Consider the following 25,732-nt stretch of genomic DNA (forward strand, 5'->3'; position numbering starts at 1 on the left):
TATGAACAGCATGGATAGATGGATAGACAGGACAGTGAACAGCTATGAAATATAAATAATCAAAATACAATGCATAACATAAAAATAAACAGTGGGAGCAATAACTCACACTGGAGTGGTAATAAAAGCAAAAAATGAATTTCTTCTTCTGCCTGTGATTGAAAAACTAAACTCTTACCTGGTGAATGGGGAGGAGGGGTACACATGAGTACCACACCTTGGCCTTCACGCACAGAAACCCCACCCCGGGCCTTTGTACTGAAAGCACCAAGATCTAGAACAGCATGGAAACGAAAGCTTTCAGTGCAAATAAAAACAAATACAGTAAGATATAATGAATTTATACAGAACCATCATTATTTCTGCTGATAGCCTTTGACTTCATCATTTGATGAGGGAAGTAATTTTGATTTGGTGAGGTAACAATAAAGCTTTTGTTCTCCCCGAGTGATAGTACCTCCACAAAAACATGCTGTACTCAGCGAGAGACAAAGAACAGACAGCTTATGTATTTCTTTTGAAACTACGTACTTTGAACCACTACAGTGGTAAAAAACAACAACAGGAAAATGTTAAAAGCCAGTAAAAACCAGAAAGTTGCATTTTCTTTTCTATTTTACTTTTTTAATAAGTTCTAATTTAAATCACATGGAACTTTACAATTATAGAGTTATGTGTCCAAGTATGTTTTTTTGACCCTGTTGTTACTGTTCATGACTAGAACAATGGATGTTTCATTCCAGAATTGTAGCTTTTTGGAGCATAACGATGGCTGCTAACATTTAGCTGAAGCAATGGCAAAGTGTGGAGATCAAGTGACAGACCTCTAACCTGGGGCAGGTGATTAGGTCTTCATGGCCTTCATTCCATAGTCTTCACAATTATGCCTCAGAGTGACTTGTGAAACCGACTTTGTGGCACATTTAATGAAAATTGTGGTACATGCCCTTTAAATATCATGTTTATATATACACAGCATAGTCAGTGTCTTTAAAAACTGAAATAAAAAAACCCTCACTGGATTACTGAACTTTGTTTTGGTGAAATAACTAAAGGATAGTTCAGGTAGTGACCACACTGAAAGATTAAGAAAAAAAAACAAAACAAAAGAAAAAACATTGGGTATACGGCACTTTTTCATTTAAACACCCAATAGAATGACCTGCCACACAACTCGGATTTGCAAGCACTCAGTCCACACCACCAATCAATTTGCTATGCCCACCATTTCCTGTGCCTAGAAAGAGACAGATCCAGCACTAAATGGACAGTTTATCAGCTCCTGACAGTGAGCAATCTTGGAACAACAACACACAAAATTAAAAATCCTGGAATCCCAATGACTGAAGATAGCTTCTTTTAATGTCTAATGTCTTTTACAAACAACTGTGATTGATCTTTTATCTAAAATTGATTCCAGTCACATTTTACATTCAATTCAGTGTTAGATGGAGACAATTGGCTTGTCCACATTTCAATGTTTTTCACTGTTGTTGACTTTAGAGATAGGTATTTCTATGAGTTGTACAGCTAATACTGCCAGTGGGGCAGCATGGTGGCACGGTGGTTAGCACTGTTGCCTCACAGCAAGAAGGTCCTGAGTTCAATTCTACCATCTGGCCGGGGTCTTTCTGTGTGGAGTTTGCATGTTCTCCCCGTGTTTGCGTGGGTTCGCCCCGGCTACTCCGGCTTCCTCCCACCGTCCAAAGACATGCACTTTGTGGGGATAGGTTAATTGAACAATCTAAATTGCCCATAGGTGTGAATGTGAGTGCGAATGGTTGTCTGTCTCTGTGTGTTAGCCCTGCGACAGACTGGCGACCTGTCCAGGGTGTACCCTGCCTCACACCCTATGACAGCTGGGATAGGCTCCAGTGCCCCCCACAACCCTGAAAAGGATAAGCGGAAGCAAATGGATGGAATACTGCTAGTACCTACTTACAATTTGGATGATTTACCAACTGCTTATTGATTCCTGTATTTTTTTTTCTTGGGGTTTTAGAATTAATGCAACTGTTTTATTTTAAATAAAATTTGCTAAAAGAAGAAAAAGAAATTGTTCTGATGCAGGAAACACATCTAGCTGACAAAGATCATGCAAAACTTAACAAATTAGGTTTCAAACATGTCTTCTATTCCTCCCATAGTTCTGGGAGGCGAAGGGGGGTGGCAGTTTTGATATCCTCAACTTTGAACTATGAACATATTTCGGAATTTAAAGATAAAGAAGGCAGATATATATTGATAATGGGTAAAATTCAGGGTATAATGACTACTCTCTTAAATGTGTATATTCCCCCAGGCAGTGACTGGTCCTTATATGAGCAGATTTTGAATTTGGCAACAACAAGGAGTCAGGGAATTTTCATTTGCGGTGGTGACTTTAACATCACATTAAATGCCAAGTTAGACTCTTCAAATGGAAAAGGCGATCAGAGGAGTATTGGAAGAAGAATGGTGCATTTTATGGACGATTTTGGACTACTAGATGTGTGGAGAGATTTACACCCAAATGACAGAAAGTATACCCACTTCTCAATTCCACACAATGTATATTCTAGGCTAGATTATATTCTCATGTTTAAGAATGACCTATTTAGAATTAAAAGCTGTGAAATAGGCGCTTGTACCATCTCAGATCTGCCTGAATAGCAAAAATAGATCAACCTTATGGAGGCTGAATACAAACATTTTAAATTATCCAAATATTAAAGAGAGTTTGAAAGAGGAAATAGAAACTTATTTAGAGTATAATGAAAATGAGGAGGTATCTCCAGGAATATTATGGGATGCATTGAAGGCAGTAATTAGAGGAAAAATAATTAGTATATCCTCTTACCTGAGCTACAACATCTACATTCTGTGATGATATCAAATCTGACATAATAAAACTTAGGAAAAAAATAGATGATTTAAATATGATAGATATACAAAAGAAAATCGTTTTTATTAAACAACAGCAATGCGAGGTAGGGAGGAAATCACTAAGACTTCTGTCTCTTAAACTTAGGAAGCAACAAGCAGAGAGGACTATACATAGAATAAAGAATCCTCTTAATGGACAAATAGAAACTGAACTGGGGAAAATTAAACTATGCTTCCAGAATTACTACAGAAAACTTTACTCCCAATCTCCTGTAGATAACAACTCTATTGTCAATACTTTCTTTTCAGGTCTAAAGTTGCAAGGTGTGACAGAGGAACAAAATAAAATGCTGTTGTCCACAATAACTAAAGAAGAAATTTACTTGGCAATTAAAAGATTAAAGGGAGGGAAAATGGCGGGGCCAGATGGGTTCGGCCCTGAATGGTATAAAATAATGCAGGATCATTTGATCCCCACCACGATAAAGACATTTAATTGGGTAATGGAAAAGAAAATTATCCCTCCTTCATGGAGGGAAGCAATAATTTCCATTATACCAAAAGAAGGAAAAGATCAATTAGAATGTAGCAACTATCGCCCAATCAGTGTGTTGAATATTGACTACAAGTTGTTCACATCTATTATCTCTAAGAGATTAGAAATGATATTACCTAGGTTAATACATAATGACCAAACGGGTTTTATTAAACATAGGCAGGCCCAGGACAACATCAGAAAGGTTTTGCATATATTGCGGCAAGTTGACAAACAAAAATTAGAGACCTTAGTGTTAAGCTTAGATGCTGAGAAGGCGTTTGACTCAGTGAGATGGTCCTTTTTATACAAAGTGCTTGAGAAGTTTAATTTTGATAAATCTATAATTGATATTATCTCAGAGTTATACAACAAACCAACAGCTAAAATCCAAATCAATGGGGACCTCACCGAATCATTTATACTGGAACGAGGTACACGACAGGGTTGCTGCATTTCACCGCTGCTTTTTGCTTTGTTTATAGAACCATTAAGTCAGTGGATTAGGCAGAGTCAGCATATAACATGAGTACGAACGCCAGGAGGGGAACAGAAATTAGCATTATTTGCTGACGACTTACTTTTAACATTAACTTGTCCCTCACAGGCACTCCCCCATCTCATGGAAGCACTATCACAGTATGGTTCTTTATCGGGATATAAGGTCAATATAAATAAAACGCAGGTATTAACTTTAAATTACGAACCACCAGTTGAAATCAAGAATCGTTATAAATGGAAATGGGATGCAGATAGCATTAGGTATTTAGGGGTGGTAATACATCGAGACTTCACCAAAAAGTTCAATGCCAACTATGCCCCTCTAAATGAACCCATAAAATCAGATATACAAAGATGGAACACTATTCCATTTCTGGACCTACACTCCAGGATTGAATCAATCAGATTAAATATTCTTCCCCGACTGCTGTATTTGTTTCAGTCTCTACCGATTACCATACCACAAAAACAGTTTGCAGTATGGGATAGAACATTGTCAAAATATATCTGGAATGGGAAAAAAGCTAGAGTTAAATATAAAACGCTTCAATTAAAGAAAGAAAAGGGAGGTCGTGGGCTTCCCTGTCTACGAGAATATTATTGTGCAGCTCAGTTAAGACCGCTGATTTGTCTCTGTTGTCCAAACTACACCGCCGGATGGAAAGATGTTGAAGGAACAATAGTAAAAGAAATACCAGTTTCAGCTTTAATATCGGACATAAAATTGCAGAATAAAATACATATGGCAGATAAACCTATACTGCAAATAATGATATCAGCTTGGAAAGAAGTAATAAAAATTGGTGGTTTGGAAAATGCCTCTAAGGTTTTAAGATGGTGTGCATATGATTCGGATTTTACTCCAAATCAATATGATAATAGATTCAAAAGCTGGATTTCAAAAGGTATAACCAATTATTATTCATTTGTCCATAAGGGTGCATTTCAAAGCTTTGAATCTTTAAGGAGTAAACATGACTTGGGATCTGATGATTTTTTTAGATATCTACAGATCAGAAATTATTTTAATCAAAACTTAAAAGTGAACCTAAACGAATTACAATTTGTAGAAACATTCTTATTACTAACCAAATCTGAAGTGCAAAGTAAAATTATTTCTAAATTATATAACAGCATCTGGCGGTGTAAAAACGACATATTAAAGCGAAGTGGGAAAAGGAGGGTAATTTGACAATTACAGAGAAGTGTTGGGCTCACGCATGCAAGATACAGTGGGCTACCACTGGGTCTAATGTTTGGCGTGAATTTTGCTGGAAAAGCATTATGAGATTTTTCATTACCCCTGCTCAACAAAGATATCGAGGAATTGGTGATAAATGTTGGAGATGTGGGGGAGATGGAGCTAACCATTTCCACATCTTTTGGGACTGTAAAGATATTCGCCAGTATTGGTCTCTAATCCATGATCATTTACAAAATGTTTTTTCATTTGTTTTTCCTTCAACTTTTGAGACCATGTTTTTGTGCAATGCACCAGTGGATAAACTGAATTCCAACGACAGAAGACTCCTGTATATCCTTCTGGCCGCAAGTAAAAAGCCTCTTACGAGAAGATGGCTTAAGCCTGAACCACCAACGATAGAAGACTGGATACATTCTGTACAAGAGATCTATACGATGGAAAAAGTGTCATTTTATCTTAAACTTCAGAGGGATACCTTCTACGGAATATGGTCTAAATGGACAGACTATGTTAAGCATATGAGGTGTGATTTTGTGTATGATGTTACAACCCTGAGTTCTACGTAAACCTACCTGCCCTGTTGCCTCCTAACCCTAGTTTTTTGTTTGTTTGTTTGTTTGTTTGTTTGTTTGTTTGTTGTTGTTGTTGTTGTTTTTTGGGGGGGGTGTTTTTGTTTGTTTTTGTTTTTTTCTTCTTTTCTTTTCTCTTCTTTTTCCGTCTTCTTTATTTTTCAATTATAAGTTAAAATGTGACAGCAAAGAAAATGTAAAAAGGCAAACTACTGTTATGTTCAACAGCTGTCCCAATAAAAGAGATAATAATAAAAACAATAAAAGAAGAAAAAGAAAAAAGTTTGCACATTTGCACATGCTTCACAGTTATGACTTTGATGTCACTGTTGTGCAATGTGCTCATGTCAGAAAACATGCCAGCACTGATAAAAGAAAAAAGCAGGAGTAATACAGTTCCGATAGATTGGAACAGGTCTTGAACCGGAACCAATTTCTGATTCCCATCCGTAGCTGTCTTGCCATTTTTTCCTGTTTTAATTGTCTTGGACAGCTATCCTAGAGATACTCTGTCATAACACCTTGGCCCATTTGGAAACAGCATGCCACCAGAGCACGGATGGAAATGATTGTCTCTGCGCTCCCTATTGATTCACCCGCAGCTGTCACCACCCTGTCTTCTATTGTCAGTGTAGCTTTGCTCTACATCTTTTCCCTTTTTTATTCCAACATAACTCATGCATTATCTTTGATCAATGTCTTTAATTAGTAAGCAGACAATGAGGAAGCTACATTGATTTTTTATCTAATGATAAAATAGGATAAAATATGAAATGACTGAGTGAGTAATTGGTGAGTAAATAACACAGACACGAGTACAGCCACAGTAATTACAGACCTACAACGTGGCTGCGGGAGTTGGCAGCAACCAGATGTGGATATGAGCGTTTCAGTATATTCTCTCCCTTTAATAAATTCTGCCAGGCTACATGTTGTGGAGAGAAGGGTCTTCTTGGGCAGCTTGCCTAAATTTGTCAATAATGAATGATATTCCAGACCTTAGTATATTTACTTTAAGGGCCTACACTTGCCCTGTGTGTCTGAAACACACGGTAAAGGTAGACAATTCCTGGGAAACAACTCCAGGCACACAGGAAATTCAACATTTTACAGGAAGAAGCAACACAAGGGGGATATCAGGTAAGCACTAAGAAATCTGAAGTACTATTTGATTAACAAGTGCAAAAAGCTATATAGACAGAATGATCATTTAACATACAGGACAAATTAAGACCAAGTGGGTGCTTCAGTCATTAAATATGGTATGAAACCAGAAGAAAATATAACGTCCTTTTACAAGCTAAAGCTATGTACCCGAGTTAATATTATTGACTTTTTCAATAACGTAAAAACAAAAACAAAAAACATGGCCATTAAAGCTTCCAGAAAAATTACAAGTCAACATATGTCCATATAAATGTTTAAAATCCAAGTCAGTGATGAAATCTGCAGCAAGCAAAGGAACAGGTGCTTAATGTAAATCCGATATTTCAAGGTCAGTATGAATCAATTCAATCAATGAGCTTTACATCTGATAATGTAGAACATATCAGAGTGGTGTGTGTGGCTCTTCCAGTGCTTGATTTAAAGCATCCTGATAATTTCATTACTACTGTACAGCTTGGAGTGACTTGAGCCTTGGCCAGCCTCACGTCCGCAAAAAGAGAGAGGGGGAGAAGGACTCTTCGGAGAGAAAGATCTGACGCCTCCTTTCTGCCTGCTGCCTTCAAAGTCACGGCTGAAAAGCAGCCCAAGTGTGAGTTCAGTAGCTCAGAATTTCAAAACAAAGAGAAAAAAAGCATCCTACTGAAACATCTTTCGAACAGAGTACACGACCAGTGGATAGAATATATAGAGCCTTGACTCAACCTTTCCCCATGCACTCTGCCTTGTCCACTCTTTACTCTCTCATGACTCAGTGAAGCAGGGCTGTGATCAGTATGGCCGCTATCTATAGCGAGATAAATGAATACAGTGCATTAACATAGAGCCACCACCATAAATGAGGGACACTGACAGCCTACTCAAATTGATTCAGTCCAATAAGTTAAAAAAATGTATTTATTTAAAATAAATTTAAACGAATAATAAGATTAATTATTATTACTATTATTATTATTATTATTATTACTATTATATAACATAACCAGAGATGCAATAGCTCATCTGACTCACTATCCATTACAATTCACACATTACTGTAATGTGTGAAATAGAGAACAAAAGTTTCCTGAGTCATATAAAGTAGCAAAAACATTTAGGTGAACTGACACACACACAAGGGCTGTGAATGTTTATTATGATGATATTATGATGAGGCTTTCAAGATGTTCTCTGATAGTACTTATTAAGTTTTTGTGCAAAACAATATCAAGCCCATTAACCTTTAGTATTTTAAGTAGGCGTGAATCAAACTCAACCTGCTGCAGGTACTATATAGAAGTTGGAGGCTTCTTTCAGACCAGGTAAAGGACTTTAGTATTTACAGCGCTGTGCTTTAAATTCTACAATCTAACTGGGGTAATCATGTTCCAATCTAAAGTCAAAGTTACAAGAAGCCAGGTTTCTATATGCTGTTTAATATGCGTGTAATGCATTCCACAAGTCACATAGCTTGAACACTGATTTCTAGTTCAATAAAGCATCAATTACTCCATTAAAACGTTCAGTTTACATGGAAAAGAAGTACCCATATGAATCTGAACCAGGTAAAGCAATCAACCACTGTGCTACTGCATAAAAATGTGCAGTGCTAACATGAAAAGGGAAGGAAAAGTTGAGCTTCATGCTGAGTGATAAATACCCACCATTTGATATGCTGAAAGAGCGAAGGAAGGTTCTGCATTTAAATGTGTGCTGCAGGGCACCTTTCTTTGTTTCTGTGGCTAGCCTTTTGAAGGGCTGCACTTTAAAGAAATGTAGCCTACTGCACATTCACGCTGCTGAATATTTGTAGTGCACGAAGCAAAAGAAACAGTCACACAGATGTGTTATTTTACATGGTAGAAAAAACCCTGGAATGAATCTAGTGAAGAGAAGAAATGATTGGACTACTATTTCTGCTCATGGTTTAGCAAAGGCAGCTTCAGTCACACAAATCCCATGTTAAATATCATTATTAAATAAACAGCAAAGCAGCTGTTAAACATAGTACACTGAAACACATTGAAATTTTTTAGAAAGTTTCTCTTATTAGAGCTTATTTTTTTAATTACATCATAACAAAACATATGAATTTTGTTTTCTGTGCATACATATTTTTTATTGCTCTCAGGTATAACAGTTTAGCATAATGAACTATGTGTAAGGATTGTATCAAACAGCAGTACTTGCAGTGTTTGATACTCATTGAATTTTATATCTATATATATCTATATAGATATATCTATATATCTATAGATATATCTATAGTAACAACATGATGACCTGCCTGTTATTGAAACTAGAAAATCCAATTTTGTGGAAAGGTTGTTTGGATGAAGTTGATGTGTGACAGTTGGCCATCATCTCACCTGACACACCTGCCAATCAACACAACATATCCCTAACCTCACTATCTGCTCAAACCACATTTTTTTCAATATGATTACCAAAGCAAAATGCACACACTTGAAGAACTGCAACAGTAAACAAAGAGTGACCAAAATATGATCCACAACCCCAGTTCCAAAAAAAGTTGGAATGCTGTGTGAATAAAAATTGAATGATTTGCAAATCTCACAAACCCTTATTTGCTTCAAATCAAATCATATGCTCTGGAGGTTGCCCAAAAAATGCATCTTTACTGATTTTAGATCAATAGAAATGAAACTTAAAAAGTATTTACACAAAACTAAAAAAGCTATACATAAAGAGTCCATTGCAAAACAGAAAACTGATTCTTTAAAACACAATGCTGAAAAACAACAAATGTGCCTCTTTAAATATGATGGTTGATACAGAGTCAGGCCAAGACAGTTTAAATTTATCGAAACAATGGTGGACTCTACAGTTTTATTTGGTACTCTACTTAATTTTACTGGGGATTACAGACATTTGCTGTCATTCAGTGCTGTCTGAAGTTGTTGTGTAAGGCCTAAAACTTCAGAAGCACACTACTAACCATCTTCTAAGAAAAAACAAATACCCTAAAAGGGGGAAAACAACCTAAATGAATTAACAGAGTGTGTTAGTATGGGAAGTATGGTAAATAGTTGAACAAAGTTTCAGTTCCAACTGAAACTTTGTTTAACTTTGTATTAATTTAAAATCATCAGTTCCTCCAAGAGGAACCGAGTGGATCATGAGAACGCCAGCAAAATACCCACAGTAGTATAACATAGCCACTTGATTCCCTGAATATAGAGGATGAAGGTTCATGTTTACCTTTTAAATTTTCACTCACATGTATCTATTCTTATACCCATTGCCTCGGATATGAGAACTACTTTGAGATAGTCAACAGCATTAGCTGTCAGGGTCCTCCACTGTGAAACCTAAGGAAACACCTTCTATACTTTCCCATGTTTGCCACGTTCAACATCTTTATGCTTTGGGCTTAGACTTATAAATACACTAGGTGCTTAAATGGGATAATAAGAGCATAGCAGTAAAATAATGCTAATATTAGGTATAGATAATGCAACCTGATAAATTGGTTGTAGATTAGTTTGTTTTTTTTAGAAGTAAAAAACTCAAGCATAAATTTGTACATGACCCTTAAGTTTAAAAAGGAGGAGAAAAAGATCTGGATATGTTTGAGAACACAGATGAGGGTACATGTTGAGGTACATCTTGCGTTCCACACAAACAGGCACAACTTTTTTGAAGCCTGTGCTTTACCATCTGGGCATTCCAGCCTGCCAAGCAATCTGCCTTACACTTAAATTAGGACTGGTCCTCTTTTGATTTTTATTCACTTGGATCATATTGATATATATGAAACTTTGTGAATGAATGCAACCAAAAGTAAAGAAAGCACTTGGTTCTCTGGGCGTCAAGAAATGCTGTGTTTTTATAGAGAAGTTCATCCATTTTGCCTGCTACACAGCTGCAGGCCAATCTAGTGATGCCTCTTAAGTAATTCTGTAGGAACTCTAAAGCTCCAACCCCTTTAGCAGTATCAGATGGAGCTTGTGGGAACTATATTCAGCAACAAAACAAAACAAAGCATAGTGTTTATTTATCCCTAGAACCAAACAGGGCTATTTTGACTCAGAGAGACAAAAGGGCTTAAAGCTAAGTATTTGCTTCATAGAAGTTCTTAGTCTGACAAAAATGAAATGCACTTTCCATTTGTTTTAATAAATACTGACTTACAGTGCGGTTATCTGAACTTTACTAGGTAGAAAGTTGGTGTAATAAAGCAGAGAAATCATACTCACATGCAAACTGTAATAAAGCATCTCGACTGAGGACAATCCCAATGCTGTTCTCTGCTTTGCACTGGTACTTTCCATAGTCAGTGATCTCACTTGCATTGGAAATAATTAAGTTTCCGTCGATGAATGTGTAGCGGTAATCTGCCTCTGAATCTACCTGCGTCCCATTGATGTACCAACTGAAAAACATAAGAGGAATAAGGTTTTTGTTATATTTGTGATGAATGACCAACTTATTTTCGAGTTAAAGCTGAAATTTCAATTAGCACACAGACAAACGAATGCCACACCTGTATGTGGGTGGTGGATTCCCCCGTGCCTCACAGTGCATCAGCACTTTCTTTTCATCAGAATCCAAAGGAAAAATAACATCATCTGGCTCCTGGATAAAAACAGGCCCAAACTCTTCACTTTCTACAACAAAAGAAGAGATGGAGAGAAGATGATTATAATTATCATAACAGAGTGCCAGGGGGCTTTCTATGAACTCTGGAATTTGATTTGTGCATGAAACAGTAGGAAATTTGCAATTTTTCACAACATTAAAACCACCTGCTTAATATTGTGTGTATCACTTTTATTCTGTAAAAGCAGCTCTGACAAGTCAGGGCAAGGACATGACAAGTCTGGGGTGCACTGTGGGATTTGGGGACTTTAGGTTACAAGATGGGGCGCTGTGGACTGGACTTGCTTTGGTGCATTTTTGATGGTCACCAAGATTGGGATCTAGAGAGCTTGAAGGCTAGGTTGATGGACTCCTTGTTGTGATTCTTAAGCCATCAGGTTACATTTTCCTGCTGAGGGAGGTTGCTGCCAGTGGTTAGTCCATGTCAAAGTAACAGTTAGATATATGTGAGGACCTGAGGGAAGATCACTGCACTATGGACAAAATATTCCCTTCACCTGTCTGTTTTTTAATATTGTGGCTAATTAGTGCATTCCAGATTGAGCGATATATTTTATAACTAATCTGTTAGTTCTAACATTACAAAGAACTGAGTAATCCTCAAAATGGCACTCTAAACTGAATTTTGAGCAAGAACACCTGAAAAGCATTGTCCTTCCAAGAGCTATAACAGCTTTTGAAGTTAGAAGTGATCCTTTCCTCAGGGTAATCTTTTAGGTTTCTTATGTTAAAAATGAATGATGATATAAGTTAAACCTTTAAGATTATCCATTAAGCTTTTATCCCATTTCTTTTAGACGTTTTTGGACACACTGCTGTTTGACTAAATGGGCGAGTGATTAACGAAAGACAAGTGATGGTCCTGACTTTGCTATTTACTAAAGTATTTTTGTTGCCCTGGCTTGGGAGTGCAAAGCAGGGAGTGTACATCTTCTATCTCTTTGGGCTTTGCACTTGATATCCAAGCACATACAGTTTGCTAAACAAAGGTATCAAATGGTAAACAACCATGTTAGGGGACTGATAACATTAGTACGATATTGTTATCCATCTTCTCTTCTTACAGATTTGTTTCTGTCCTTTTACAGAATAATTTAAAGATGCTGCCACTGAGCAGAAAACAGGCATTTTTTTTATTTGTTGGAGGGAATATTATAACACAAGCATTATTTTTTCTGTCAATCTTTCTGCAGTGTTCACCTTCTTTGCTATGGTGGATACCAGGCCTCTATTTCTTTCTTTCTTTTTTAAAATAACACTCTTGGCAAGCAGAAGAATACATAAAAAAAAATAAAAAAACAACACACACACACACACACACACACACACACACACACACACACTAAAAGGACCTTATCTGATATTCAGCAAAATTATTTACTGTATGTAACTCTAATATAAGTGCTTTAATATGGTATTAATCAATTGCTATATACAAACAAATGTAATAAGACAGACCATTGCGTTTAAATGGGAACACAAGCTCATTTCAAATACGCTGTATTGAAAATAGTATTTGCTTGTCTGCCTTAATATGCATAGGAACTTGAGTGGCATCCCGTTATTAATCCATAGGGTTTAATATCAGCCCGCCCTTTGCAGCTATACAAGCTTCAAGTCTTCCAGGAAGAAGACTTGAAGCTGGAACAATGGGAATTCTGACCATTGTTCCACAGTTCATTTTATATTCTGTTTATTTTTTATTGACATCAGTTATCTTGTATCTTTATTTCTTACACCAAATTAATAACTGCACATTGTTTAGAGGCATTTACTACTCTGTTACTTTTGTGACCTCAAGTTAAAAATCTATCTTAGATCATTATTTTAGCCTCTGTTATTAGTAAGCAGTAGGTAAATGAACTATTAAACTTATAAATGCATAATGCGCACTAGAAAATTACCAGCCATGCGTTACCACATCACTGACTTCCTAACTCATAGGATATCCCAAAAGCAAAGAAATATGACATTTTGAACACTTTTGATCTTTCATTTTAAGGCACAGAGCACAACTGTCATCAAATGCATGTGCGCGGTTCAAAGGGAAAACTGTCATACTTTTGTTCTTTTAGTTGAAAGCGTGCAGCATACATGGGGGACACATGGGTTGTTAGGAGTCCAGAGGTACCTACAGTGTGACCTCATTAAATAGATTTTAATGAAAGAGCTAAGATGAAACTGTCAACCAATTTGCTATACCAATATATACAAGACACGATTGTTTTACAACAGTACAGAGAAAACTTTAGTTGTAAACGCCACTGAACTACAGGTTACAAAAAACTTACCCAGACATCAATGTTTTTTGGAGGTATAATGTTTTCAATGTCCTTCTAGCTCTGACACAGTAATGTGTCAATAATCACATCAGAGGATATGTGTCAGACAAGGAAAACTAAATTGTTATGACACATATAAGTTGATTTACTTCAACTGAAGGGTTCTTTGGTGCATAGATTTTAAAATCCATTTACAAAACACCCAGTTTGTTACCTATTGAGCGGCAGACTGCAAAATGAGCATCTAACAAAAAGGCAACATTTGAGTTTGGGGTGCAGGCCAAACAAAACTGTGCAGGCGTCCTTGCAGCCTTCTTGCCAGCAAGCAGGACAGGGCACATGGGTACATCCTCTCTCAATGTGCCAGTCTTCTGCTTTTCTCTGAACAGATTGCAACTCCTCCCTCCCACAAAATGGGACCTGTTAAGGAGGGGTTACACATTCTGCCATGAGCATCCACCTTTCGGCGACAAGCATGGTGCTGGAGAAAATAGTCTCACTCCTGAGGAAGGGAGCAATAATGATGGGCCTTCAGAGGGGCGTCTCCTCTAGTGTTCGGTGTATTGTAGCGGTAAGTAAGTAAGTAAGTATACGAATTGATCGTTTTTACGCCCAAAAAATATTTTTCAGTTTTTCTATACTGGTGCACATTCCTAAAAAAAATCATCCCAAAGTTTGTAGAATAATTAATTATTATCAAACAGAGCTTCTCAAGTCAGCCGGGGAAAAAGCCTGCCTTTAAAAAAAAAAGAAATATATAATAGACAGAAGCGAAATGTCAGTAATTTTTTTATTTATTTCAGTATCATTCAGCCCTGGAGTTTTCTGCTTGACAGTCCCTGTTGCAGTTGTGTTGTTTCTTCCGAGTGCTCTTTGTTTCATTCGGCTGGTAACAGAAAAGTGATGCACCTTGTACGGCAGGCTTCCTAGTTGCATTACACATCAGATTTACAGACATTGCAAAAGACAGCTGAATCTTGTGTTCTTCAAAAGAATTGCACATTTAGGGATATTCTAAGCTCTGTAAACAGAGCTTCTTTGAAGTTTGCATGTGACACAGGAGAATATAGTAGCTGAATATATATATATATATATGCAAGTCATGCATGCTGCCGTTTAAATCAGTAGTTTAAGCAGCAGCATGCCCTCGTCAGAGACTAACACGTACCTTCCCTACCTTTCATTGACATTAAAAAACTCAAAGCTAAGCATGATAATATCAGCTATTTTTGTTAACTTCATAATCATTGAACTTCCAACCTGCAGTGGCTCCATGCAATGCCAATGGGACAGCCAGCTTAACAACCAACTGGTTAACAGACATAATTACACTGAGCATTTTGCTTTAGTTGGCCTTAGGGAAGGTTTTTATCCTATATTTTGCAATACTGTTTATTTATGTGATACTTTTGAATTGGTTTAGGAGAGAAAAGAGAAACAAATAACAGAAGTAACTCTGCTTTATTTTGTCACAAAAAATGATTTTTTTCCCCCTGATAACACTAACAGTTTCAGAATCTATCAGTACATTCAGTCAATGGCAACTTTGCTAGTGTAAAATGTAATTTTTATAATTTAGTTAACTTACATAACAATCCTCAATTGAATTCTCTACTACTGAACTGAAATTCTTGCAGCACCCAGTTTGGATGTGAGCCACTTTCTCAAGATTGTTTTTTACAGTCTCCATGTTTTGGCTCTGACATCCAAAATATTTGTCACATTTGTGGCCACAACTGTAACCATAGATTTAGTTCAGTTAACCGTTGTCATTAAGAGCAGAGCATCATCGTGTGTGAGAGTTGGAGAGATAACATTTGGAAGATAAACATGGCAATAACAATCAGAGAATTATCCCCAGAACCCATTTTAATACACTTAGGGCATTCATCACTAGCTGACACTGCATTTGATCTGGTACATAATGTCAGCAATGCAACAATACGAGTGACTCAACCTTGAGTATTTGCCGCTATTTAGAAATAATCCAATGACAAAATGGGAATCATGTTGTTTTTTCTTCCCGTGCTGTATATAATCTCTTTCATACTGTCAGCAATTCATTGTTCTACAGGGAAATAAATAGCTTTTGAAGTAATATCCTCATCACTGGAGGAAAATGAATCAATATTAAGTTGCAAACCTTACAGTGCATATAAAGCAACTGATGTCAGTCCTTGCAGTGTTACTAGTTCTAAAAATAAAAGAAGCCCATCAGGTCTTTACATTTTCTGCATCTTATTTACACGGCTCTCTGTCTGCACATTCAGACATAAACTCAGCAATATCAGTGTGCTGCACCTGTCCTGCTTAGTTTAGCGAATGGGCCACTGAAAATTATTAAAATATTTGTATTTCAAACACAATCAAGTTTCAGGTGAGTCCATGTCATAACATATAATATATGTTGCTAAAAGGTGCAGGAAATGCCAGAATTGACTTATCATAATATACATTCACATGGAATTTATATGATATTTATATTTATATTTATATATTGCAGGAACAGAAAAACATAGGGACAGACAACCTAAAAAACATAATTAAACTCAGGAAGTGATATTAGATAATATCGAGCTGAGCAGCACCCATTTTTATTGTGATGTCAATCAGCATACAAATATGTGGACCTAATTCATCAGTCTAAATCATATTATTATAAGAATGATATATTATTACATCTGATAATAATATATAATATATAATAACATCCAGCAGTATTGAATATTTAAATTAAGTTTCATCCCCTTAAGTGAGGGAAATATGTTTAACAAGGAAGAGAATTCCTACAGTGTTCAATCAGTGAGGATGTAAACACCTTCAGATTAAAGCAGAAAATTAACACTTAAGCTTCACACTTAGTGTTTAAGTTTAAATCCAGTATGCTGGAGCCTAAACAATAAATGACTATCACTGTCTTTCTTGGCAACACTGTAATTCTGGTACACAGTATATTATTTACAATGCATTATTGTGCAGACAGCCACAGGAAAAATTCATATGCATTCTGTTAGCGCTCAAAGGCAAACATAATATGGATTTAACTGACTTTACTATGGGTACGGTGGGGCAGTGCTATATACAGTCGCCTCAGGGTTTGAACCACTGAATGACTGGCACTTTTCTATATGGTGTTTGAATGTTCTTTTGGTGATTGTTTGGGTTTTTTCCAAGCGGTCCAGTTTCCTCCCACAGTCTAAGGCATGACTGTTAACAGTCTGAGACTGAACTCTATCCTCCTACAGCATTCTAAATTGGTTTTAGGTCTACATGTGAGCGTCAGTGGCTGTCTGTCTCTTGGCTATCTCTTTGTTAACCCTGTGATGCACTAGCAACTTATCTCAAGAGTTTGTCTTTGGAGTGTGACAAGAAGCCAGAGTACTCTGATGGAGTACACACGCACATGGAGAACATCCACACAGAAATCCACCAGGACACATTGCAAAAAGAATGATTGAATTATTGATTGATAGACTGATAGAAAGAGCTAGAGTGGTCAGTTGGTGTCTGCTCCAAAGATCTGGACAGGGCAACTTCAAGCTAATGTTCTGCAAAACCCAGGTTGCAGCATTATTTTAGTGTGTCCTAGTACTCTCTCCAATTTGAAGGCCAAGTTCCATATAATATGGGATGTCAAAGACAGGGTACACTGGCAGCTGGTGGATTTTGGTGGATGCAGTGTGATGGTGTTGGGCAGCATATCCCTCACTGGCAACGTTTGTCATCACTGGAGCCAATCCCGACACTGAGAGATCAACTTGAGAATCTGCAACAAGTGGCAATCCCATATCTCCACAGTCTGAGACTGAACTCTATCCTCCAACATGACAACACTCGTCCTCACAGAGCAGGGTTTATCAGGGACTCCCTCCAGACTCCCTTGTGAGTGTAGAGGTTGGAATGGCCTGCCTACAGTGCTGATCTTAACCCTACTGAACACTTGTGGGATCAGCTTTCGCATGCTGTTTATGTCAGAAACACACAATCACACTGGCTGACTTGCTGCAAATGCTGGATGAAGAATGAGATGCCATCCCACGGCAGTGTGGTACTATGCTGGTCACTAGCATGAGGATGAAAGGCCAGGCTTTTGCAGCTGTGCATGGTTGTTCCAGATGCTACCAAGGTACCTGCTTGTTAAATTAATACATTTGTTGAATGTCAATTTGTCTAAAGTTTTTCATGGGTGCAACCCACATACTCAATTAAGGAGAAATAAACAGGCTCCAGACTTCCCTCAATTTTCAAGGCTTCTGGGAAAGAATCTGCGCTTCAAGGACAATTTTTTCCTCAATTATTTGACACAATTTAATGACATTTATATGAAAAGAAACCTGACAACCTGAGTAAATACAAAATTCTGTTCTGACAACATTGTATTTTATTCTATTGTATATAGTATCTTATTCTATTGTGTACAGTATCTTATTCTTATTCTCTTATCTTATTCAAACGTTTTTGCTACTGTAACTTTGTACTCTCCACTTTCTGCTGTAAGATAACAAATTTTCCACATGTGGGACTAATAAAAGTTATCTTATCTTTTAATTGCTGATTTAACTTACTAAGGGAAAAAGTAACTACCCTGCTTGTTAAATAATTAATTAACTGTGATTAAACACTTTTTAAATGCATTTATTTTTATTTAGGGGCAGCATGGTGATGCTGTAGCTAACACTGTTGTCTCACAGGAAGAATGTCCTGTGTTCGAATCCACCATCTGGCTGGAGCCTTTCAGTGTGTTTGTATGTTCTCCCTGTGTCTGTGTGGGTTCCCTCTGAGGCTTCTAGTCACACTCCAAAGACAGCCTCCTGGATAGGTTGCTAGTGCATCACAGGTTTAACAAAGAAACAGACATGAGACAGATGGCTACTCGTGCTCATATTTACACCTACAGCCAATCTAGGAATCCCAATTAACTTAACAGCCAAATGCTTGATTGCAGGTTTGCTGCCAATGGTGGCACAACCAGTTATTAGGTTTAGGGGGCAATGACTTTTGCCAGGTAGATTTGGATAGCTTTTTTCTATTTTCAATTAAAATCTATATATTTTTTTTTACACTCGGTATCTTAGTCTAATAGGAGAATCTGTTTGATGTGTCTAAAACATTTAAGTATGACAAATATGCAAACAAATTACTAATCAGGAATGGGACAATTACTTCTTCACAGCAATACTGAAGAGCTGTTCAACCAACATGTTTGTGATAATTTGAAAACACTTGAGAGTTGGATAAAAAAAAAAAACCCATATCATTCTTTAAGTGCATTTGTATTTGTTTATGTGTTTGTCTGTAGAAAATACAAACACATACACAAGCATATGTGTCATTCAACTTCGAGTGTCATGGCCATCTGTCAGTCAGAGTCAAAAAACGCAATACCCCCTTCAATCCACCAACGGTACATTACTTGTTGGCATCCATTTCATCCACTGAACATCAATCCGGTGCAATGGTATAATGGTCCTGTCAACACTGACAGTGGAGAGGCATTACCTTCACCTTGGTTATATAGATGTAAGTCATTTTATGGCTACCTAGTGATAATGCTGTCAGAAAGTAAAAAAGGCAGAAAGATAGGCAGAAAGGAATAGACAAGCGCCTGGAACAGAAAAGAAGGTAACAAAGGAAACAAAAAATGAAAAAAAAAGGATAGATATTATAATTTTATGCCTGCTTCTAATATGACTCACTTTATTAGGAACTACTGATCCGGTTTGACAATAGAGAAACTGCTTCAGATTTCCATTAATGAGCCTTCCAGATGCAATAAGCATGATGTAATTAATCACATCAAAGCATCAATGTGTCATTAGATCCTCAAGACTTATTAATTCTTGAAATCAGGACACTAAGTGACCCATGTAAATTTATGATGTTGTGTTTCCATTGTGCATTTTGGGTATTACATCTTGTCTTTGACATAGCTATCCATTATTTCTTTCTATGCTGGCAGAAGCACAGTGAGCACAATATTGCAATGATCCCACTTCAATTTTACAAAGGGCATGACCCTGGTCTCCCCGGAGAATGCGGTGATAACGGATAGGTACAATTCATTTCCAGACCAAACCTGAACAGAGAGAAACATATAAAGTCTAACCTAATATGGCAAACTCTTGCCAGAGTGCAGACATAGCAGAGTGCATTCACACCAATTACTTTTGGAGGAGCTCAGTCAAACTCTGGAGTGCCTTCCCTTTTGGTTAGGCTCATTTTGGCGGGTGAGAACACTGTCATCTGAACTTCACAATTCAGGTCTCACTCCTGTATAGGGTGACTTGAAAGTAGTTGACCCCGACTGAGAATGTAATCCAGAACTAACAACAGAAAATAGCGTGAAAAAGTGGTGCTCTCTACTTATAAGGAGTTAGAAGCTGACATTGATAGCTAGTAAGACATACTATGCCATAAAAGAAAAAACATACTCAGCTTTCTCTTCCTACTTTGCTAAACAATGTATACTATAAAGTGTAAATTAAGTCAAAAGGGATCCAAATATTAAGTATCCATGGATAAAATGGGAGATGACTTCTATGCAGCAAAACAATTGTCCAAATTCTCCCATTAATAAGCTTTTGTGTTTATATATATGTATCCCTGTTGAAACATTTGCTTGTATATATGCAAGTATGAACGCAAACTCTAACAAATCAAAAGCTTTTGAGAGAAAACAAACTGAGATTTTGACTGCTCCATTAGTTTTACCTTCGCTTCTATAGTCCTCCTGAGAGCTATGCAGACTCAGGGCTGACAGGGGGTGACTGGAGAAAGCAGGCCAGTCAGGAGTCACCAGCCCACTGCTGTAGTGTTGAGGTCTGCCGCGTGAGTTGACCACTGAAGAAGAGCTGTCTGGCTTCATTCGTAATACTGCTGCATATGATATAGGCCGTGCTGCAACAGCTCTTGCAAAATCTGGGGGGGAAAAAATGTGGAACACAGTTTAAGGATAAATCATTTATGTTCAGGATGTTAACTGAAACTGAAGTTAAATTTGTCAACAATAACAACAAATTCAGTTTTAGTGGATATTTGTTGCAGCAAGTCGATGTCCAAATTGAAAGAACAAATTATGAAAGCACTAACCTTTTTAATAAATAACAAAGAGAAAAGTACTCCAGTGTAGTGTATAGTATAAAACAACTCTAGTCAGTTTTCATTCTGCAAGGAATAGAATAATTTGGAGCAAACTAGTGCTTACAAACGAGGCATAGCACACAGGCAAAAATAAAGGAGAAAGCAGGTGTGTCGTAAAACTCAGACAGTGAAATAAACAGAAAAAAACAACTTACAATGTCTAAAAAATGCATAGAAATGATATAGTTGATCTAATTTCTGAGTAAAATTGTAACCACAAGGTCTAAGAGATTTGTGTAAGATTAAATATCTGTCTGTTAAAGTCCCAATATCCACCTAATATAAAAGTCATTTTCAAAATCACTACCACAGCACCTGTTAAAAAGGTGTGAAATTACCCATAAAGATTCTAATTTCTTTTTTAAACATTTTTTTTATTCTACAATTTTAATCTAGGAGTCTGTTTTCCCATTTGCCTCTCATACAGTCTGTTTTTTGTTTTTTTTTGGAGCATCTGCTGCGTAGCACCATTTGATGTACTGACTAAAAAGGCACTTATGATGCCTTAGGTGAAAACATGCAGTTCTTAAAAGGAACCACAGACACACTGCATATTCTGGAGATTACTGTCATCAAAGTCTCAAATTGAATAAAATGGTAAGTGTAACAGAACAGGAGAGAAACAGATTCCTTTAAAGTCAAAGAGACCGTGGAGGTTCAGAATAATATCCTCTCTGAAAAAAGATGTCGAGGCTGTCACTAGTCATCGCTGTCACCATAAATGTCTGCAGCATATTTCTGAAGAATTCAGTCCACTTTTTTAATGGTATTGTTCCAATTCGTTTTACTTTTGTGATACTATTAATATAACTCAAGAAAACATAAACAATTAGTGTATTTTTCTGCTTGAAATTTAATCCTCGTTTCACACGTTTCAAAGCAACTGCACGATACAGCTAAGGAATAGCTAAAATTATTGGTACTATGGAACCAATCCTGTGCAAATATATGGCTCAAACTAAAATGCATAAGACTATAATCTTAAAGCTCAAGAAGAACTTAATCAGATATCTGCAAAGAAGGGTGGGAGTTTCTTACCCTACATGATAAAGTGCTGTGAAAGAACTGAACAAAACTGAGAAATAATTATGTGTCCTTGGGGACTTGTCAGCTGCAAAAAAAGAAAAGAAAAAAAAAAGCAATCTACAAATGGAGAGCAGGCAATTACAGTATTACATATTCTGCTGAGAAACAGGATATGGAACTCCATTTGAAATTAAAGATACTGTGAGTTTGAACATTGAAAAGCAAAGCAATTAGTAGATGGTTGGTAGTCAGTTAAACCATTTATCCTGCCAAAAATCAGCTTAGTTTGTGGTATAAATCATATTCTCACTGCTGATGCCTGCAACAGTACCTTTCAGTACTTCATTAAATGTGCCTTTAACACCTGGAAAGGTACAAATCGTATTAACTTGAGAGAGAATTCCAAAATAAAATTTTAGCTACTTTTTAGAGCCTCAGTAATACGGCTTAATGGCATTGTAATAATGCAATGCATTTATATTAGCACTGTTTGTAATGTTCAACATAAATATTTTAAATGCAGTATTTGTTAAAAAGCGCTCCTGTTATGACGTTATTTTTGTGCTGCTATTCTGAGTGCACATAAAAAGACTTTGCAAATGCAAGTGTTGCATTTTGAGGAGAAAATTATTTTGAGCGAAGAAAAGTTTAATTTGAGCGAACAAAATTCTGCTGCGTACAAGAAATGTATTAGTGTAGCTAAACCTATTTTTGGTTAGTATGTTATTTGTTTTAAAAATTTATAATTTTTAAGCCCATTGTTGGTTTTAATCTAGCTTAAAGCAAACCACTCCACTGGATTTGGCTACATTTTGGACAGTGCTTCCGGAATAGAGTAGCTAGTGAGCTGATTGGAGAACAAAACAGCTAATCACAATCTTCGCATCCAAGTCTGTGAATGGTTGGTTTTGTGGAACATTTATAATGTGTACAGAAAGAGTTGAGCGTGTAGGGTGCAGAGATGTTGAGCAACACACTGAGAGCAGGTCCGCAGATATCTGTCAGCACACAGAGCAGAAATCTGAGCAAGAGCAAATGCAACAACTGAGCGAGAGGGGCTGTTATTGTGTGTGTATATGGATAATAGCAAACACTGAAATACATTTCTTGCACGCAGCAATGAATTTTGTTTGCTCAAATTAAGCTTTTCTTTGCTCAAAATAATTTTCTCCTCAAAATGCAACATTTGCACTTGCAATTTTTTTTAAATGTGCGCCCAGAATAGAGGCACAAAAATAATGCCATATCCTGTCATCCCATGCATTACCTGCATGGGAGGAGCATGGTCCCCCATCAGAGTCCAGTGGGGGTCAGAAGCGCTACTACAGGGTCCCATACCTACCATCCTAGATTTTGTATACCCAAATCCAGTGGAATTTGCATGGTTGAGGATGGCCCAGGAAAATATTCTCCCAGCAGATGCAACAAAACGCTTCAGTTTCCAGATATTATTGGATCACCTTAAGCTGCTTATTGCCGACTCCTGTAGCAACTTTAGGTTCCCTTATACCAACACAATGGATGCCCTCAACCAGCAGTATGGATAGCTGACCCGTCAGCGTATTGCAGAGTTAATGGACAGGCAACTTCTCATATCAGGAGATACCAAGACCTTCAGGATATTTGGTCTAAAGGTACGATTACTGGTCAGCATGCTTTCACAGTTACGGAGGGAAGGAATTGTAGAGATGGAATGTGGGTCTCATGTGTCAAGGCTGCTTGAGAAACTGACCCATGGTATTAGGTGTAGTTTCCAGCAGTGACACATTCACCCTCAGAAAAATGAGCTTTGAAAACCCAGTTGTTACCACACAGACGAGGGCCCTCAGTCACGAGAGATGCTCTCTTTGTGACAGGCTACTAGTAACAAAGTGCCTAAAGATATGATTTAAATTTCATTTTTTGCTAAGTTATCTATAATGTGTAGACACAAAAGTGTCTCATCCTTAGAGTTAGGGGCCTTCAAGGATTCACAGGTCAGTGCCAATAAATCTATGAAAATGGTCAGGTCAGTGTATTTTAAATCCAATCATTGGAAACGGGTGAAAAACTTTGAAAGCGCTTGAAGACAATTGTTCGAGACCACTTTAAAAATATAGCAAAGAAGTTTGACTCTTTAGTAGACAAAATATATAGACATGAGGTGTACTTTTGCACAGTATTGTAGTTACTTATGTATGAGATGATGGGTATGCAGCCTGGCAACATGACCCTGTAGGCCTGGTGTAGGGTAAAGAAACCCTGGAGAAAAACTAGAAAGATCTGCCATGCCCTGCAATGAACATTTAGAGTCACACAGGAATACAGAGTGAGTCACACAAAGTTCTGCTTATGATCGTGTTTGTCACACTGATTTTTTTTTTTTGCAATTCAAGCAGAGCTCAGAACATAATATATAACTGAATTTTTTATAACTGAGCTGAGGCCAAGCTATCAGAAGCAGACTGGTGTTAAGCATATTTGATGCAAAAATGTATAAAGCAACTTAGTATCTTTGACTGACAGCTAAGATGTAATGGTTGAAAGAAGCTGAATGATTACAAGGAAACAGCTTGTAATAAAACAGGTTGATCTGTTAAAAGATGACAGCTGCAATGACTTCATTTAGTCAAGATTTAAAATACTGTCAGGACATACAGCTAATTTCTCTCGCTAAACAGGACATCTCCACGTAAACATGCCGTATCTCATCAATGCCATTTGGCATACTTCCTGCAGTGGAAATAAATAATAATGTTACTAGATTCATCAGACTTTAAAGGTGATAAATAATAATGACTACAACACTATGAATGTGCATATATAGAAACGGATGTATCATTTTGTAACCAAACCACAGCACCTAAAATCAGAATCAAATCATTAGGATACCTGAGAGAGTACAAAACTATGAGGGGTAATTTTTACCAAAGGACTAGTGAATCAAATAAAAGCTTACCCCAAGAGTATTAACACAAGCCTTTGATGCAAATTCAGACTGGGCCGGAACCATAAAAAATAGCCTAGAAGTGTTTTTCACAGTACAAAATGAGTCATACTTATTGGGAGCATGGGATTTTAAAATACTCATGAGCTTGAGCAACATTATGGTTTCATTTAATATATAACATACTGTAGCTATTGTAGGACTATCACAATTCTGATACACTCAGATATGATAATCTAGTGTTTTTTAAATATTAAGGTCTAAGTAGCTTTCATTTTTTTGACATTGTATTATACTTGATGTACCTAAGTGTCCCTAAAGTAATAAACCAGTAAGACAGTCATAACTCCTGACAGTCAGGTTGATACAAGCTAAAGAAACTGGTTACTAGGTATTTTTTGAAGGATTTTCTGAAAAACTTTTGGATTGGTGGCTTTGTGAATTTGTGCTATCCCGTGTGCGACTTTTGTTAAATCAACGGCATAAGCTACTGTGTAGCTAAATAACTGTAACACAGTAATTTCCTAACCGTTGGAATAAATAAAGCATTTTTTATATCCTATCTTGTCTTGCCCTTTGTGAAACAATATAATACTTGTCATTGCTTTTATAGGTCTAATTGTATTATTAATTGTTTTAATAGCTTTTACAATACATATATAGACTTAGCACGTGAATTATACTTCTGCGTCAGATCTACATCGTAACTTTCGCCATAACGGGAACCCCATTTTAACCCAATGCCACAACCTTCTGTGTAACTTGGAGTGCATCTCCTGAGAAATGTCTGTATGTACTACTAGTTTGGCTGAGGCATACCACAATGACTTTGAATGTCATGGAAGGTTGCAGTGTAGGGATAAAAGGAGTTTCTGGTTACATGATTTAGGTAACCTGAGTTGGGATGTACATATTTCC

At 37.0% G+C, this 25,732-nt stretch overlaps 1 protein-coding gene across 2 annotated transcripts in view; it reads right to left on the reverse strand.

Moving 5' to 3' along the window:
* The window catches only part of cntn5 (contactin 5), a 111,879-nt gene that overhangs the window by 41,934 nt on the left and 44,213 nt on the right, over nt 1-25,732 (reverse strand). For both annotated transcript variants that reach the window (XM_085430666.1, XM_085430664.1), the window contains exons 3-6: nt 20,434-20,640; nt 11,325-11,448; nt 11,038-11,213; nt 179-274 (exon numbers count right to left, since the gene is read on the reverse strand). In XM_085430666.1, the coding sequence (XP_085286792.1) occupies nt 179-274; nt 11,038-11,213; nt 11,325-11,448; nt 20,434-20,640 (603 nt within the window). The remainder of the gene's footprint in view (nt 1-178; nt 275-11,037; nt 11,214-11,324; nt 11,449-20,433; nt 20,641-25,732) is intronic.

Source organism: Copadichromis virginalis, linkage group LG14, assembly GCF_057382275.1.
Source record: "Copadichromis virginalis isolate Kocher_CV1m ecotype Utaka linkage group LG14, C_Virginalis_male_GT1.1, whole genome shotgun sequence".
Lineage (NCBI taxonomy): Eukaryota > Metazoa > Chordata > Actinopteri > Cichliformes > Cichlidae > Copadichromis > Copadichromis virginalis.